Source organism: Nycticebus coucang, chromosome 6 (assembly GCF_027406575.1).
Source record: "Nycticebus coucang isolate mNycCou1 chromosome 6, mNycCou1.pri, whole genome shotgun sequence".
In the NCBI taxonomy this organism is placed as follows: Eukaryota; Metazoa; Chordata; class Mammalia; order Primates; family Lorisidae; genus Nycticebus; species Nycticebus coucang.
Genome location: NC_069785.1, coordinates 116,283,238 through 116,302,922, shown reverse-complemented (window position 1 = coordinate 116,302,922; position 19,685 = coordinate 116,283,238). Strand labels below are relative to the sequence as shown.

The following is a 19,685-nucleotide window of genomic DNA, read 5'->3' as shown; positions in this document are numbered from 1 at the left end:
TTTACTGTTGCAAAATGATTACAATTACTAAATGCTTTCAGGATTTTGATTTAAATGACATAAAGATCAAATAGGAGAAATCATTAGGTAAATTAAGCCATTTTGTTCAAAAAGGAAAGAAGCAAACAAAACATAGAAAACCAGTCTTCACGGGTAACAGAGGAGCAAATGAAAAGGATCCAGAAACGTAAGAGGGAATGATAATATTTTCAATGGTCAGGCAAATGCAAGTTAGACAGCTGTAACTTTATGTAACTGTAAATTATTCAGAATGAAATCCTTACACTGTTAGGAATATTAAAAGAACATTCTCATACATTGTTGGAGGAGGGGGACAGAAACGGTCTTCAAACAAAGACAAAGTATATGATTTCTAGGAATCAACACAACCAAAGCAATTCTTAATCTCCAGCAGTGTGTTATAATGTCTAATTTATAATTAAAAAAATTCTCCTACCGAGCAGCAGATGGCTTCAGGGTAAAATTTATCCTTGTTTCTAAAATTACCAGTAGAATTCAGCTACCCATCCTTCGTAATTATTATAAAAGGAGTGAAGTAGACAAGTATGAGGAAATGAAAGCTGACAAATGAAAGGCGGGAGGGGGGCCCACTGCACAAACTGAACGGGACCAGCCGACTGGGACGTCAGTGTAACTCTGCTGCCTACCCAGGGTCAGAGAAGGCCAGTGGCATAGCTCATTTCCAAACACCAGTCTTCTCCCTGTCTGACAGGAAGGAAGGGAACAATCATCACAGTTTAGATGACATGTGATCCTGCTACCAGTGCGAGAGAGCCAAGCAGGGGAGAAGGACAGGGAAAGGGGAGAAGGGAAAGGGGAGAAGGGAGCTGAAGAGGGGAAAAGCAAAATTAAACTAAGCCCTTGGTGCGATCTTCCATATTTCAGGCTTAATATGCTGCCCGTGCTAAGTAGGACTGAAGTAGTGAAGTTTTCATGGGGTTTGCTGACGTAAAGCTCTTTTTATATTTTATGCAATGCTGGTGGCAGGAGGATGACAAATGAAAGGCTTTCAGTAAGTATTTTCCCAGTAAATCCTATCTTTGCTTCTCCCACCTGCTTTTAGTACCAGTGCACAAAGCTGGAATCCTATATACAGAAACCTGCTTCAAGGTCTTCTGATACGTAGGAAGGTTGTTAGAAGACCTGATGACAGAAGGTGGCCCTTGTATCAATCAGAAAGAACGTGTTCCTACTGGGCTAAAGACAAGTGACTTGTGAGGCACAGGTCAGATTAATCAGGCTAACCACACAATACTCAGTACATTTAAGGTCCCTCACAGAAAAAAAAAATTAATCTGCATAAAGCAGAGACAATTAGAATATAAGTGATACATTTTCCTTGCTTATTTAAGATTTGTATTAGGCTTTGTTTTTACATGGAATCAATTATACACTGGATATAAATAATAGCTAACCTTTATTTTTTATTTGAGACAGAGCCTTAAGCTGTCGCCCTCGGTAGAGTGCTATGGCATCACAGCTCACAGCAACCTCCAACTCCTGGGCTTAAGCGATTCTCTTGCCTCAGCCTCCCAAGTAGCTGGGACTACAGGCGCCTGCCACAACGCCTGGCTATTTTTTGCTTGCAGTTGTCATTGTTGTTTGGCAGGCCCAGGCTGGATTTGAACCCGCCAGCTCCGGTGTATGCGGCTGGCATCTTAGCCGCTTGAGCTATAGTTAACCTTTTATTGAGTGTTTATATGGTGCCAGGCTTTCGTTAACAATATATTTAACAAATACTTACACAGTACTACGTGCCAAGCATTGTTCTAAGTACTCAGCAAATATTAACTCAAGCAATAACCACCATGAGATATGAATCTCTGTCATTCCCCTTCACAGATAAGGAAATGGAGAACAGAAAGGTCAGGAAATGTGTCCTGGGACACACAGCTCTTGTCAGAACCAGGATTCAAACCCAGGTTTCCTGATTCTAGAGTCTTTACCCTGTAACTCTTACCTGTATTGCCTAACATGATCTGTATTCTCTAACATGATCTATAATCCCTACAATCTCTTCCTAAAAAACAGATTAATCCCTATGTAACAGATAAGGAAACCTGGGCCTAGTGAGGTTAAATCATCAGCTCAAGGTCACAGCTACAAGTGGCACAGCCAGAATTTGTTACCAAACTCGGTAGTCTACAGAAAGCCTTGTTTGAATTGTGATTATTTTCTGAAAACTTCCTCTAGGGAATTCATACATTTTAATTCTTACCCAAGAATTTATTACAAACATTTCAAACTGGGAAAGTTGGAGAATAAAATTAAATGTTATTCATCTATTTATTCTCAACTTATTGCCTGAACAGCCAGAATCAAAATACTAGGAGAAACAGTACTATAATTGCTAAAATTACTGAAAACCAACACTGCTCTGCATTCAGCTTCTTACAGCGACTGTCCCAGTACTTTACAAAGGCAGGAGGTCTCATGATGGAGGGACTGAGCAGGCAGAGGTGTGGGTGAGTCTGTGCCTCCTTAGGATCCGAAGCTCTGACCCAGGGGAAGAGGAACTCCCAACTAGAAGCTCATCTCCAAGCCGTGTTTCTAAATTTATTAAAATGGACTGTGGCTGATACTTCTATTCCACTTTCTGTCTTACAAACACAGACCAGTATTTTAATTTAAACCTAGTTTTGGTTTGTGTTTATTTATTTATTTATTTTTGCTTCTTTTCAATTTCAACATACAAAATGACTAAAACAGTTCATTTATTCACCTTATTTAGTAATAAAAGAGAAACAAAAAAATATAATTCGAGGGGACAGTTTCATATTTGATTCTGAGTTCTTGCAGTTTCTTTCCATGGAGCCCCATCTTTCCCACATGTTAGATTGCTTTAAAATTCAAGAATTCTCAGAGATCAGAAGGTGATGTTCTTAAAGGAATGTGGGGCCATCAAAAAGTCGTGAAATCTATGAATAAAAAGAAATATCCTGGAGAAATTCATTAAAGACATTGGAACACACCCAAACTTCACAAGGCAGGTGGAATCCTTCATGGCCTGGCCCTGCCTACCAGTCTGGGCTCTTTCCTATCATTTCTCACTGGCATTTATAAGCCACTGGCTAAGACCTGCCAGTGTCCCAGCACTCCAAGTTCTGTGTGGCCTCTCCGCCTTTGCACATACTGATCCATCTGTTTGAAGAAGCCACCACGACCCCCACTGCCGCCTCCCTCTATCTTGCCCCTCTACCCTCCATCCCACCACAAATATCTCCTTGTTTATTAAGTCTTAGCTAATAATTTCCCTGATTCTTCCAGGCAGAGTTAGTCTTTCTCTGAGCCTCGTGGCCTTGAAAACAATGATCTTTTTGAGTTATGTTTACTTAAAAGTCTCGTTCTTTATTCAATCAAATCCTTAAGGGGAGAGCAGAGTGAAGATTTTTTCTGTTGTTTGTATCTTGAAACGTGACCCTCAGGAGAGATTAGCTCAGGAGCTGAGTAAACGCTTAATAAAAACTGGGGTTGAGAGTAGTGGGGATAACAGGATAAAGTGTGGGCAAGAAGATATCTGAGTGCATAGCTGAACTGTGTGAGCACATCCGTGTCTCCATTTGTGAGGAACAGAAGCAGGGGCACTGAATGGATAAACACCCGACCGTGGGACCCACAATTCAGTTAGCGAGCACGCCTTGAAAAAGAACCGACACTTGGTGCTGGGAGTTACAACACCATGCCGTGGAAGGAGCACAGAGGCTGTGGTCTGAAGTCCAGTTCGCTGCTTCTTATCTGCCTCACTGTAGCAAGTGATCTGATCTCTTTGAGTTTCAGTTTTCTCATTTAAAAGCAACATGCATATTGCAAGGGTACACGTCTAATCTATTAAGTATAAAGTATGAATGTCTTAACACAATAATTAAGTAAATTAGGTGAAGCATATATTAACTAGAAGCATTCCAAATTGTATATAAAATCAGCACATTGTACCCCATAAATGCATCAAAGTATACATCATCTATGTGTTTATGACTTAATAAAAAATATATAAATAAAAAATATTTAAAAAGCAACTTAGCTCCCCAAGGTTGCTGTGAAGATGAAATGGTATGAATGCCTGGAAAACCTGAAAACAGTGCAAGCTCAACTAAAGGAAGGTTAGTCGCCACACTACCTCTTAACCAGAGAAAACAACTGGGGGAATCTGAAGTTTGTACCTATCTTCTATATAATTAGAAAGCCTTGAGGTTTAGATATTCAAAAATAGAAACAGCAAAACCAAACAAACCAAAAACCTAGATATCACGTAATGACAATAGAAATACTGATCTGACCCACCTTTATTTTAGGCCAAAATTATAGTAGACACACTACAGCCAGGGAAAACTTGGTTGTAATTTTAAAGCAATATTCTGTGCTTTTGGTTTGCAAGTTCCTTTGGTGTCTTACTTCAACATTTCTTCTGAGATGTTAAGGGACTGTACTTTGTAATTTCTACAGCATATGACATATAGTCATATCTCTAACTTTTCTCTGCATAAGAAAACTCCCAGAACCTCTCTGAACTATTATTTTTGTGAATTTTTTGTTTTGGTAATAAGGGACTATAAAAGTGAAGCAGGGGGTTCCCACTTATTTCTACAGAGCTAAGGACTTAAGAAAAGAAAAAGACACTCCCTGAAAAAAACATTTTAGGGCAGCTGATCCTTTTAAGGAATAGTAAACAAAAAATTCCAGTGATATACATTACAGAAGGTTGGCAAGAAGGGGGGAAGTGAACGAGACCAGCTGAAAGAGCCAGAAGATGACGAAGGGGGAAAAAAACATAAGGAGACGTGAGCATACATTAAAAGAAACTATGGTAGCATTCTAATTCTGTGTATATTATAACAAAAAATGTCAAATTAGTTCAGATAGATAAAACAAATTAACTTAAAAAACATATTATGTTATTTAGGCTCATTAGGGAAAAAAAACCACAGACTACAGAATGAAAAGTCTGTTACATGCCCTGGAACATACATAACACTGGCATTTAAACAAGTAAAAATCATTTACGTTCCCAAAATGCCCCAGACAAAAACTAAGAGGAAGCGGCCAGAAACCCATCAGTTTAATGCACAAAGCAGAGGCTCTTAATCTGGAGTATCCAACCTAAACAGTCAGTCATGACTTCCTGGTCAGCTCCTCTCCTCTGGATGTTTCTTTCCTCCTCTTTAAAAATCCTAGAACAAAACACCACTACGCTTTTAACCTGTGCCCTGGATCTTGTTTAACACCTAAGCAAAATACATCTCCCTCCTTCCCACACCTCCACCCTTTACTGCTACTGCTCTGGCTCCGGCCTGCACCTTCCTCTCTAGCCTATTGTCGTAGATTCCTCATTAATCTTCAATCTCACCCACATCTCCCACCTATCTTAACTCTGCTGCCAGAGACACATTTCCAATGTGCAAATCTAATCATGTTATTCCAATCCTACTTTATGTCCATCCATGCCATAAAATTTTCAATGGGCGAGACTCCTCCCTGTTATCTACAGAATAAACGTTAAAATCTTCTACACGGCACCCAAGACTCTTCTTATTCTGTTCTTTACCTGCCTGCTCCTCTGTGTCCACCCCTCATACCTACTACAGATTGTCATCTAACCAGTATCAGGCTTCAGTTCCTAGTCATTCCGGTCTCGGCCTGCAACGTCCTACTTCTGTTTATCTTCCTGGCAAGCTTCTAACTCATCTCTCCAGTCAAAATTCAAATAATTCTTTCTCTGTGAAGCTTTCCTGACTCCGTGGGCAGATCTCGGTTTCCTCTCCTCCATTCCTACCACAGTTTGCGCACACCTTTCTTATGGCAACTATTGTACTGTATTCTTTTTTTCCAATTTTTAAAAGAATAATTGACAAAAAAAATGGTATATATTCAAAGTGTAAAATGTGATATTTTAATATAGATATGTATAAATGCTGTGAAATGACTGCCACACATCATATTTAGCAGAGCAGAGGGCCTGACACGTAAGTATGTGTTACTGTTAATGGAACTACGTGAATCTGACTACGTGAATAAAGAAACTCAGAATATAAAATATAAGCATCTTAAAACAGGAAAGGGTGGGAGGAAAATAAGCAAACTAATCTCTATGTTCAGCTTCCACGTTACAAATCAAAACTTGTATCAGAGTAAAGCAAGGTGCTTTTTTGTGTCTTAAATATTTCTCATTTTACTTCCATCACTTTGTTTTCTTCTCCAACTACAGCACAACCATAATTAGGAGAGTGGTGAGATCACCACCTGCCCACACTGCTCCTTCAGCCCTGTCCTCCCTCACAAGCAGGGAGACGTACAGCGTCCAGCAAAACCACTCCCAAGGAGGCCTGGACACCAACCAGACATCGGGGTAGCCCTGTCACTGAGTATATCACTAGTGAACCTACTTCCTTCACTTTCAATTGCACACAGAACTAAGGAAACATGTAAAATACATTTTGAGACAAACTGACACAGTCAGGTAGAATCCCTCCTGCATCTTGGCCTTCAGGGCTACTGCAGCCAGGTGTGAAGGCTCATAGCTGAGCGCACTGGAGCCAGCTCTGTCCCAGTTACCTGCAATTTTGATGTTCATGTTGTTATCCAGCAGGAGATTTTCTGCCTTGAGGTCACGGTGCACAATCTTCCGACCATGACAATAATCGACAGCAGACAGAATTTGCCAGAATTTTCGCCTGGCTTCAGACTCATTTAACCGGCCATGATTTGCAAGATAGTCTGTGAAAGAATAGAGAATTTAGAACTAGTCACCAAAATAAAATAACTCCACTAGTAGCATTCAGGTTTTCTTTTCCTTCAAAAAGTTTTTTTTTTAAGTGAACAAGAATTAGTGTCCACATAACATGTTCTTGCCTTTGGAGAAGTAACTCCGATCATATTTCACTGGAGTCCAAAAAAATGGTGAGTACCCACGACCACCCAACAGCAATCAGTACAATATTCAAAGTATTACCTCAACATGTTTTTTTATGCATAAGCACTCCCTCTATCTTCTTATTGAAAAATACATTGAATATTTCTCCTAACCACACTTCAAAAATAAAACTTACATAAAACAGAGAACATGAGTGAATTCTCTGACGTCTCATCAGAAAGGATATCTTTTTTGAAACGTTTTCATGTAATTATTATAGAAACCACCTGTAACATGAACTCTGGGGTACCTGGAAGTAGCTTAGATAAGTCACACCCTGTTCTGTTGGAAGGGACAATTCTGATCCACCAAGAACATGCGTACTTGTTCTCTAAACCAAACATGGCCATGACAGTCATTTTTCCTAAACTAAAAGACAAATATATTTCGCAAAGTACATGATCTTTGTGCAATGTTATAATCTTCATTAAGGCAGTTTACCTGAACATTAATTCTATGCATACTGTGTACATGGATTCAATAAAACTGAACATTACAACTCATTCAAGTTTCAACGGAAGATCTAAAAGGCCTCTGAAATTATCTTTTGAGAGAGAGAGATCACCACAAACCTTGAAAGACTGTTTAAAGAAAACTTTCTTAACCAAGGAACAGTCTGGTGAATCAATATTCACAGTCATCTTCACACATTTTCTGTTCTAGTGCTTTACTACTTTGCTGGTTTTTAAATTCCATGCCTTTGGCCCATGTCTTTCTCAATGTTTACTATAAAATTTACGAACATTTGTACAACACATGTTGTTCATATCACAGTATCCTGTTTCATCTTCCTAAAGGTCTCTATGAGAACTGTTACTCAATTTCTGTTCTGTAGGTCAGAAAGCTAAAGATACAGCGATTAGGTAATACGGCTGAATTCATATACTTGGCGAGTGAACAGCTGATCTGGGACTAGAACCTTTGACTGGATTTTTTTATTATCAAGCATTTTTACTCGACTCCTGCTGCAATCCTAACCATCCTTTTAAAACCATAAGGGCATCTTGGCCTTAAACAGTCCCTTCGTTGCTTCACGTAAAAATAACCTGTCTTCTTTGAACACCTTTTCTCTTATCACACACTGACATGTGCCGGTACCCGAAACTGAGACAGTTTATCACATTGTGCCCTGACTCTGACACTGATCGTTATCTGCATACATATTATAAATATAAGTGTGTGCACATACACGGCCCAAATTCTAACATGCTATATTCTGAAAAATTAAAGATATCTTCATTCAAGCTTCCTAGGACAGGGACCACATTGTTCTCTGTGCTCCCTGCAGCGCTCAGCACGAGGCACCAAACCTCACGGGCACAGCACTTAACCCTTGGCTGAGTGAGTCCTATCATGGATGGTGTCATTAACTCTTTCATCAACAGTATTATGGAAACGTAGAGTAGCATGCCATACTCTAGAGGCTTTTGATCTAAGTAGACGTTAAGTCTGCTCTTCTACACGGGCTGGCATCAGAAACTGAGACATCTTCCCCTTCACCACCCAGTCCCATGGCCTTTACAGAGCCTGCGTAATGAGCCATCCATGATTCTGAAGGGGAGGAAGGGTCACTTGAGAATGTGTAGAATTTTTGACCCAAATGTCCAAACTGCCACAGAGAGATTATGTTTAAGAACTGGCAAATGAACAATGTCTTTGCCTCTTTCCATTTTCCCCCAGAGAGAGGGCCTCACACGCTCACTCAGGCTGGAGTGCAGTGGTGTGACCACAGCTCACTGCAACCTAGAACTCCTGGGTTCAAGTGATCCTCCTGCCTCAGCCTCTCAAGTGGCTGGGAATACAGGTGTGTACCCCCATACCTGGATAATTTTTTAAATTTTTTTGTAGGAACTGGGTCTTGCTTATGTTGTCCTGCTTGGTCTTAAACTCCTGGCCTCAAGTAACCCTCCTCCTCAGCCTCCCAAAGTACTCAGCTGACAACGTGCCTTCTATGTAGGAGATAAATCAGGCCAGACATGGTGGCTCAGGCCTGTAATCCTAATACTCTGGGAGGCTGAGTCAGGAGGACTGCTTGAGGCCAGGAGATAGAGACCAGCCTGTGCAAGGGTGAGACCCCATTTCTACAAAAAATAGAAAAATTAGCCAAGTATGTGTGCTTCTGTCCCAGCTACTCCCTCCCCAGAGTGGGGAGGATTGCTTGAGCCCATGGGTTGGAGTTTGCTGTGAGCTATCAGAAGGTCACTGTACTCCAGCCTGGGAGACAAAGCAATACCCTGTCTCACAAAAAAAGAAGCTGGACCCTTGGGCAATCAAGAGCTACTGAGGTGAATACAATATCTCCTATAAGGGAATATATTTTGACTAGTTAATATTTTGCCCAAGATTCCACACAAAATGCTTCTTCAGCTGTTACCACTAAATGAGATCATTTTTTCATGGACAAATGATTGACTGCACCAGATAAATTTTTTTCTGACAAAAATGTTAAGCCAATATGGGTTAGTGGTTGCAATTTTGGTAACACAGAGAAATCAAATAGATGTAATGTGAACAAGTACAAGGCAACATCTATGGAAAAAGATCTCTATTTTTTTTTTGTTTGTTTTGAGACAGAGTCTTGCTCTGTTGCACAGCATAGTGGTGTCATCACAGCATACAGCAACCTCAAACTCCTGGGCTCCAGTGATCCTCCCGCCTCAGCCTCCCAAGCACTCCAGGCATGCGCCACCACACTCAGCTTAATTTTTAATTTTTAATAGAGACAGGATCTCACTCTTGCTCAAGCTTGTCTCGAACTCTTGACCTCAAACAATCCTCCCTTTTCCTGCTTTGGCCTCCCATAGTGCAAGGATGGCAGGCGTGAGCCACCCTGCCTAGCCTATTGTTACTGTTTTTTAAAGCTATCGGTCCAAATTGGCACTACCATAGGCAAAGGGGAGGGAAAACTTTGAAACCTGGCATCTGTTGGAAAAAGAAAGGCATGGCATATCTGAACCTAAAATTACCAGGCCAAGCCACAGTCACCACATGCCAGTAAATACATCACACACACTGGGAGGAAAATGACAGCACCCGAATTCCAGAGATTGAGCGATGTCCTATGCAGGGAGGTGGGACTTTCACTGTTTAAGCGAAAATCTCGGCAAGTATTCCAGTGTGTCTGTCATCTTCCCAGTGCTGTGTGGTTTCTGCAGTGTAAGCATCCCTGGAAACTGGAACGCCTGCTCAGAAGTCAGCCATCGAAGTATCTGAGTCAGAAACTGTGGCCACAAGTAACAATCAGTCTAAGTATGCATCACCCCCTTAGATGAAGAACGTTAACCAAACTCAATGCAATGCACAAGCTCCTGAAGGTAACATACAAAACTCACGCTCCTGTTTCACATTAAAAACCTTATTTATAAAAAAAATAAAAAATAAAAAATAAACCTTATTTATGAGTACAACAGCAATTCTCGTTATCAATTGCTTACGTGTATATTTTTGATGAATGGATACTATGTTTTTTTTGAGACAGAGTCCCACTATGTCGCCCTTACCCTCAGTAGAGTGCCGTGGCGTCACAACTCACAGCAACCTCAAACTCTTGGGCTTAAGCGATTCTCTTGCTTCAGCCTCCCAAGTAGCTGATACTACAGGTGCTCACCACAACGCCCAGCTATTTTTGTTGTTGTTGCAGTTGTCACTGCTGATTTTAACAGGCCCGGGCTGGGTTCGAACCCGCCAGCCTCGATGTATGTGGCTAGTGCCCTACCCACTTAGCCACAGGTGCCGCCCATCAATACCATTTTTAAAAACTTATTTTTCCTATGTTTACATTTGTTGTGTGAAATGAAATGTAATTTTATGTCTGTTGACTTAGTAACAAAATAAAAGGTTGTATTTTGTATGTCACTCTCTTGCCATGTTGCTTTTCTGATAACTGACTTACTGTCTTTTACAAAAATCATGTTATGCAAGAGACTGGACAATTTACTGACACGTTTGAGAAATACTGGGATAGACAAGTATGCAATTACTACACACGTCAATACAGGTCAGGAATAAATATATACTGATAAATATATTAGTTCGCAGATATCTTTTCTTTTTATTACGAAAACTTTAAACATATATGAAAGTAGAGACAAAAGTTAATGAATCTCCAACATTCAAGTTTTCAACATCCTGCCATACTTGTTTCCTTTACCCTTTTTTCATTCCTTTTTTTTTTTGCTATTGTAATATAAAACTAATTTTGACATCATTTTGTTTTGCCCTAACGACTTCTGTATGTATATCTTAAAAATAACACTTTCTTTACACACTGCAATATCATTATCACACCTAATGTAATTATCCCTTAGTATCATTTAATACGAGTCTGAATTTGAGACTCCCTAGTTGGCTTATTTGAATCAGGATCCAAAGAAGACGAGTGTTTTGCAATTGCTTTTCTGTGTAGCCCTTTCTTTCTTTCTTTTTTTTTTTTTGTAGAGACAGAGTCTTACTTTACCGCCCTCGGTAGAGTGCCGTGATGTCACAGGACTTACAGCACCCTCCAGCTCTTTCATTTGGTGACAGTTCTCCCACTTTTCCTCTCCCCCTTCTTACCACTGACTTGAGCAAACTGGGTTGCCCGTCCTACATCTGAATTTGTCTTCTCCTTCCTCACGATCCTGTTGAACTTACTCTTCGACCTCCTAGGATTCCTACAAATTGGAGTCCAAATATAATGGACCGAATAGATTCCAGTTTAACTCCTTTGGGAATGGCAAGACCTGGTGCATGTACAAGGAGGAACAGAACATCTCATTCTTCTTTTACGAGTGCTAAAACAGACAAGTTCTGCGGGCAAAAGCCTGATCCTTTAATGGAAGATTCTCATCAATCTTTTTCCTAATATCATGGTTCTCAAACTCAACATACTGCAGAACTCTCAGAGTTTCTGACAGAGTTGGGCTTGGAAAGGGCCCAAGAATTTGTATTTTTTTTTAAGTATTGAGGAGACAGGCTGCCTGAGTTCAAATTTTGTCTTCATACTTGCTAACAATGTGACCTTGAACAAATCACTTAACCTCTTGAATCCTCCATTTGCTAGTCCCAAAATGGAGATAATAAGAGAAACCAACTTGCAAGGTTATGTGAAGATTAAATTTAAAAATCCAATTAAGGAAAAAAACAAAACAAAAAACCTCTGCCTAGTGCCCGGAACATGTAAGCACTCAGAAATGCTCGCTGCTCTTCTTCCATTGCGATCATTACTGTGACCACTGTTGTTATATTGTCAGGCTCGACTCAGTCTGCCTTCCCTCCCCAACTCTTCTTCACCCACTAGCCCCTGTGATACGGTTTCCCTGTTTCACTCCCCTGGAATCGCTTTAAAGTCACAGGCAATTCCCCTAGGCTAATGCCAATTAATTACTTTTTCTCGGTTCTCATTCTTTTATGACCGTTAAGTATTAAATTATATTTAACACTTAATTGGTCTCCAAAATAAACATCTCTCCCTGTAGATTCTCTGTTTACCTGGTTTTCCTCCAACTCTTTCACTAATCGGCTCGTCTCCTGCCTGTTAATATATACACTACCACAGTCAATCTAGGACTTTTGTCTTTCTTTTTCTATCCTCTTTTCTTCATAGAATGAATAAACTATCACCTTCATGTGGCTGACCTTGGACCTACTTGATTCTTAGCAGATGTTAGTTCTTGTTGGCAATCTTCTCGTTTAGTGCTGTCTTGGGGGTGCCGCTTTGGTCACCTCAGTCAAGAGATGTCTTAACACTCTGGCCTGGGACCTTCTGCTCACAGACCCTACTCATAATTTAATGAAGATCAGATTAAAATATTACTGCACAAACACACATATGAATTTCTGTACTCAATTTCAAGGGAGGGATGGCTATAAAATCTCAGGTTTAATACCCACTTGAGAAATTCTGCCCTGGGGGATTTCATTCATTGCTCGGAATTTTTATAAAAATTATCTCCACATTTACCAAGCACATTTGACCTCTCAACAGTTACGTAACTGTGTATCTACAAAGCCTTTCTTTCTGTTACTGCAATGTTATCAAAACTGAGCTCATTGTTCTTTGTATAAATTTCATTACCACCTTCTAAGTCACTATCACTATCATCTCACAGCCATTCAACCTCAGAAATTCAAGTCATCTTCTACTAAGCCCTAAGTTAAGTAGCGCTTAAGCCCCAATAAGTTTCAAGTTATACAGCATTAAATTACATAAAGTATAATTAATCAATGTTTTCACTCTGCCCTTATAGATAACAAGTCTAAATTTCATAGCACAGTGCCTGACACGTAATAAATGTGCAATAAATGTTAGCTCCTATCCTCATCACTGTCCCTACTGAGTAGCATCCCTTTTCTTCCCCCAGGGACAAGAAGCAGCTGCCCAGCATCTTCTCAACATGGGACAACTCAGATAACTGAATTCCCTTAAGCTTCAGGGATGTCAAAGTCTTTTCATGATCGCCTTTTAGCCTCATATTCTTCATTCAGAAATTATCAGCCTCCCTCAACCATGTGAATAAGAGCCCAAAAGATTAATAATTTATGCAATTAAATATTTAATGTTATGTTAAAAGGATTTAATTTGTAATTTCATCAGTTTGTTACTTGGGAGTAAAGTAAAAAGGTTGATGTCAATTTAACATTGTATGCTTAATAGAGTCTTTTAAGAAAACCTTCAATTAGATCTTGGTCAGAGGTTCCTAACCCACACATCTGCAAAGACTTCATATTTCTAATTAATAAATTTGAAGAGAAACAATGTTTTCAGAAATATGACTATGAATCCTGAGGCTCCAACAAGGTAATTAAAACTGGCTCATTTGCTCTCTTCAAAGTATTTTGAAGATCTATTATTTTCTTTCTTTTTTTAAATTTCAGAATATTATGGAAGTATAAATGTTTTGGTTACACACATTGCTTTTATAAAAAATCCATTATTTTGGATCTCAGACCCAAATTTATATTAATCTTTTCCTCTAATAGTTCTTTCTTCTAATTAGTACAAAAATGTTACTGTGAAAGAGACCCTTTCTTATTATACATCAAGACCCTCATCTTAGAACATAACTAAGAAAGGAAGGTCCATTAAATAAAATAAAAACATGAACAAGAGCACATTATGTACGTACCAGCTGACACGTGAACAGTGTAAGGAAACGGATTAGGTGTCTGAACTGCACTGGCTTAGGATAACCTAGGCTATCCTACTTTTAAATATTAGATATAAGATTATTTATAATATTAAACTTTTAACCTTGAGACATATTTGTGATTATGAAACTACAGATTATAGAACATTTTGCTTTTCTGTTTGTTTTTCTAAATATGTAATCATTTCAAATTGTGTGTTTGACAAAAATTAAGGAAATTGTTGCTTGTGGTAAACTCTGGCAATTAAATTGTGCTTTCAAGCAATTTCCCTACATTAGACTGTTCGCATCTGTTAGATTCTGAATTAGTTCTTCAAGCTATGTGGAACTACTGAAGCAAACCATGGTCTTCTGAGAAGTAAAATGGTCTTTAGTTACACAGAGTTAAAGTTCTAAAGGTTATTTACAATTAAGTTTCATATCTGTATGTTCCAATTTTCAGCAACAATTAAAAGCAAATATAGTCAAACTTTTCTGAAACTGTTTATAACCCTTTCATTGAAGCCAAAAGGTTGTGATATATGATGATAGTAACAGATTTCAAACAAACAGATGCTTCGAAAATTTTTCATGCTTTCAACAAAACACATAAGTAAAATGCATTTCTGGATTTGTTTTACCAGGGAGATTTCAAACTACAGTAGAAGTAGAGTACGGAGTCAGACAAACCCGATTTTAAACTGAGGCTCTATTTTTCACTGCTGTGTCACCTGGGCAGGTTATTGAGGTCCTGGGTTACTATGATTTCTCAGTAATAAACCCCAAGTTTTGTTCTTGGTGCATATGAATTCCAACTCAATGGCAAAGAACCCTCACAGAGGGCTTTACCCCACATCTATCCTAGTGGCTTCTGCCCCCACACAGCGATTTCTTTATCCTGGCACAGAGACTATCCTGATATCTGCAGCAGCTAATAGGAGCCTTGTAGTTACAACACAGAATATACATTAGGAAAAAAGTTGTGATTACAATTTTGAAATGTTTCTCAGGGCAAATCAAAGCTTATAAAGATAAACATGTAGAAAAACAATATTTTTATCCCCGTTTCTGTCCATGTATATGGATGTTTTTTTTTTTTTTTTTATTGTTGGGGATTCATTGAGGGTACAATAAGCCAGTTACACTGATTGCAATTGTTAGGTAAAGTCCCTCTTGCAATCATGTCTTGCCCCCATAAAGTGTGACACACACTAAGGCCCCACCCTCCTCCCTCCATTCCTCTTTCTGCTTCCCCCCCCCATAACCTTAATTGTCATTAATTGTCCTCATATCAAGATTGAGTACATAGGATTCATGCTTCTCCATTTTTGTGATGCTTTACTAAGAATAATGTCTTCCATGTCCATCCAGGTTAATACGAAAGATGTAAAGTCTCCATTTTTTTTAATGGCTGAATAGTATTCCATGGTATACATATACCACAGCTTGTTAATCCATTCCTGGGTTGGTGGGCATTTAGGCTGTTTCCACATTTTGGCAACGGTAAATTGAGCTGCAATAAACAGTCTAGTACAAGTGTCCTTATGGTAAAAGGATTTCTTTCCTTCTGGGTAGATGCCCAGTAATGGGATAGCAGGATCAAATGGGAGGTCTAGCTTGAGTGCTTTGAGGTTTCTCCATACTTCCTTCCAGAAAGGTTGTACTAGTTTGCAGTCCCACCAGCAGTGTAAAAGTGTTCCCTTCTCTCCACATCCACGCCAGCATCTGCAGTTTTGAGATTTTGTGATGTGGGCCATTCTCACTGGGGTTAGATGATATCTCAGGGTTGTTTTGATTTGCATTTCTCTAATATATAGAGATGATGAACATTTTTTCATGTGTTTGTTAGCCATTCGTCTGTCGTCTTTAGAGAAAGTTCTATTCATGTCTCTTGCCCATTGATATAAGGGATTGTTGGCTTTTTTCATATGGATTAATTTGAGTTCTCTACAGATCCTGGTTATCAAGCTTTTGTCTGACTGAAAATATGCAAATATCCTTTCCCATTGTGTAGGTTGTCTCTTTGCTTTGGTTATTGTGTCCTTAGCTGTACAGAAGCTTTTCAGTTTAATGAAGTCCCATTTGTTTATTTTTGTTGTTGTTGCAATTGCCATGGCAGTCTTCTTCATGAAGTCTTCCCCCAGGCCAATATCTTCCAGTGTTTTTCCTATGCTTTCTTGGAGGATTTTTATTATGGATGTTTAAAAAAACCCCAAAACAACTCTGACAGAGTTATCAGTCAGAATAAAATCAACTAAATAAAGAGTAATGAGCACAGTCGTCACAGTAATGACGACTCGGGGCCCTCAATGATACTGACTCCCCAGGCCAATCTCAAAGCTCTGTCCCTCATGGAATAAAATTAAGGAGAAAAGTAAAAGTTCTACAAGGTTAAAGTACAAACTCTATTGACTCATTTGTTCAACAAATATTTGAGTGTCAGTCATTATGTTTGGCATTTTGCTCTCATGAAATTTCTCAGTGGAGAAGACGACAATAAATAAATAAGCAAATAAAAATTGTAATTTCAGGGTGTGGTAAATAGGATGATTAATCGGAGAGTATTAATATCTGGGTGAGACCACTTTACATGGAGTGATCATGAGAGGATTCTATGCAAAAGTGCCATTTCAACTGGGGCGAAGAGCTTCCTAGGAAAAGAAGCATATTCATGAAGCCAGAAGGGGACCGATGAGGCCGAGGCGTGAGGAGCAAGGACAAAGTGAGGTGTAAGATGAAACACAACAAGTTAGACTCAGCAAGAATGCACAGGCTGAAGGAGGGAGTCTGTATTTTAGAAGATTTAAAAAAACATGAAAGCTTTTACATAGGCAACAGATTTAATTTATACTTTAAAAGCACTTAAAAAAATCTGAAATTCAGAAGTCCAAGTTCATAAGCTCTATAGCCTCATTAAGCAAAAATTAAAAGAAAAACTTTAAGCACCCTTATGAGAATAGTTCTAACAGCTGATGTGAGACCCACAAGAAAATGAAATTCAGCCCCTAATGCAAACGGATTTACAACACACATGAGACAAGAAAGTTAAATGATAACCATTTTACTCAGCACTTCAAGAAGATAATAGAAGGGACATCCCGAGGCGACATCAGCTTGTAGACAAGATGAGACACTGTCTGACACTTCACCAACTCTCTTGAGACATATGATGGGTGGGGGTTTTAAAATGTATTTTGATATAGATAGTAACATTTCATTAACTGTCCTAGAACTGTTTTTTAGGCAGTAATTAAAAAAAAAATAATGTCAACTGAATAGACTGGGAAAGTGCCCAGTCATGTTTAAAACCACCAGATGATGAGATGATGTCATCTGGATGGCATTAAACAATTCCAGAAAATTCTCCAAATAGGTACTTTCAGCTCACCTATTTTTATCATCTCTCCAGGACCTAAAAGTCTGTTGCAAATTAATTCTGAGTAATGACTATGACTGGACTGACAAATGAGTCACTCTAAGCTGAACTACTGATGTTGTGTGCTATTTACTCAATTTATGGTAGTGTTATAATAATATTTATAAATGCAATCTGGTCACACTTCTAACACATTCTTTACACAGATAAATACATCCAGATAGCTATCTTGATATGTAATTATTTCTTAAGAAGAAAAAATGTAGTCAGAAGAACAGACTGTGGTTTACTAAACCATGGAATTTTGGGAATTAAGAATTCAAATGTCATGGCTTGGCACCTGTGGCTCAAACGGCTAAGGCGCCAGCCACATACACCTGAGCTGGATTTGAATCTAGCCCAGGCCTGCCAAACAACAATGATGGCTGCAACCAAAAAATAGCTGGGCACTGTGGAGGCGCCTGTGGTCCCAGCTACTTGGGAGGCTGAGGCAAGAGAATCGCTTAAGTCTAGGAGTTGGAGATTGCTGTGAGCTGTGATGCCACAGCACTCTACTGAGGGAGACAGCTTGAGGCTCTGTCTCAAAAAAAAAGAATTCAAATGTCTAATGTGCAGATTAAGATACTGATGAAGGAAGCAAATTTGTCAACTTAATTATTTTGGTTTCTGTATAGAGTAAAGATATTTACATTTTTTTTGCAAATATTCGAGATTTAAGACCTTGTCATCATTCGTTAACAAATCAAACAGCAAATATATTTCTTTCATTTCTTTCTTGAATTCTTCAGGTGAATAGAAAGAATAAAAAATAATGAAGTCATGCTAGATTGGGTCATTCAGAAATGGGCCCCAGGGTTGAGTAGAAACATTTTCAATGAAGCTTTGCAATCAAGTTAGCTAAATAGTAAATCAAGGTTCTTGGGAAAACAAATTTGTAAAAGGTCCAGCCCCTGAGTTTATTAGGCAGTGGCTTGACGATGATGACGATGACGCAGGACCTCAGAAAGGTCCCACACAGGAAGCAATAAAGACACTGTGAAGTCACTTGTTAGAGAGGAGAAAGACAAGAGTGACAGGCAAGGGACATCCGGCAAACAAGACTTTCTGCTCAACCATCTAGACATCAGAGGGGATGGTTATTTCAGGGACAAACTAACATTATCATGCTGAAATTATCTGCAGTAGATAGCTGTCCCCATTCCTTCATTCCTTCCCCATAACAGCATTACTTATCGACACCCTTTCTCGTCTGCCTCTGCAGGGCCTCCCGGCAGGACAGGTGGCACATACCCCAGCCTTTTTACTTATGTGTGTGGTTTGATTTGGTCCCTTATGTTTCTCCTATCCTGAGAAAAGCTTGCCCACAATGAAAAACACAGACCTGAACCCAGTTTACACAGCCTGGACTGGAATCACCACTGATGACCTGTGGGCAAAGAGTATTTGTTGATGAAAACCACTAAATTTTGGGGGCTGTTTGTTATATAACATCATCACAGTAGAAATAGGACTGATATACAATTTCCAATATTGGAAAAATTCTGCTCAGCTGCAAAATTCACAATTGTACATAGAGATTGTGGGAACATTCTTGCCACATAATGTGTGATTGTGGTATTTTGTCTTCCTTCACTATCACACACACTTGTATTACTTTCACACACCTGGACAATGTCTTTAGATATTAAAACGAACCTGACTGGCCTTGGAAAACATACGGCTGGGAAGTCTTTAAGTAGACTGATTATTGGCTCCACTAAGTAAGATGATACTGAAAAGTCTAGTCTGAAGTTATTTCTCAGAAAGAGGTCACTTGAGCACTTTTTGACAAGACAGTTTACCCACTATTAGTACTGGACTTACTCCCTCCTATTTCTAGGCTCAAAGCTGGGCAAGAGGGACTACTGGTTAGATACGGTTCTGAAGAATCAATATAAACATTTTCAAAAATGAAAGGAGATAAAAGAAACGGGGATTAGTTACGGCTAACTCCTAAGTCAAGAGAGTGATTATAGAGACAAGATCGCTTCAAACAACACAGACTAAACACACTGGGCTCCGTTCTCAGCTCCTCAGAAAGTCGCTTGATTTCTGTCAGCCTCAGTTTCTAAATAGATAAAACTGTGTAACCCTTAAGGTTGTTTTTAATTCAATATCCATACTTCAATGGATATCAGTTTTGCATAAAAACATGAGTTCACATTTGGTTTATTTTTACCTTATCTCTTTCCCTGCAATGTCTAGTATGGAAATCTTGAGGGCACTTGATATAGGA

General features: G+C 39.1%; 1 protein-coding gene across 5 annotated transcripts in view; it reads right to left on the bottom strand.

Moving 5' to 3' along the window:
- SIK2 (salt inducible kinase 2) overlaps positions 1–19,685 on the bottom strand; it is a 136,122-nt gene that overhangs the window by 37,717 nt on the left and 78,720 nt on the right. For all 5 annotated transcript variants that reach the window (XM_053593085.1, XM_053593086.1, XM_053593084.1 and 2 more), the window contains exon 4: positions 6,571–6,732. In XM_053593085.1, the coding sequence (XP_053449060.1) occupies positions 6,571–6,732 (162 nt within the window). The remainder of the gene's footprint in view (positions 1–6,570; positions 6,733–19,685) is intronic.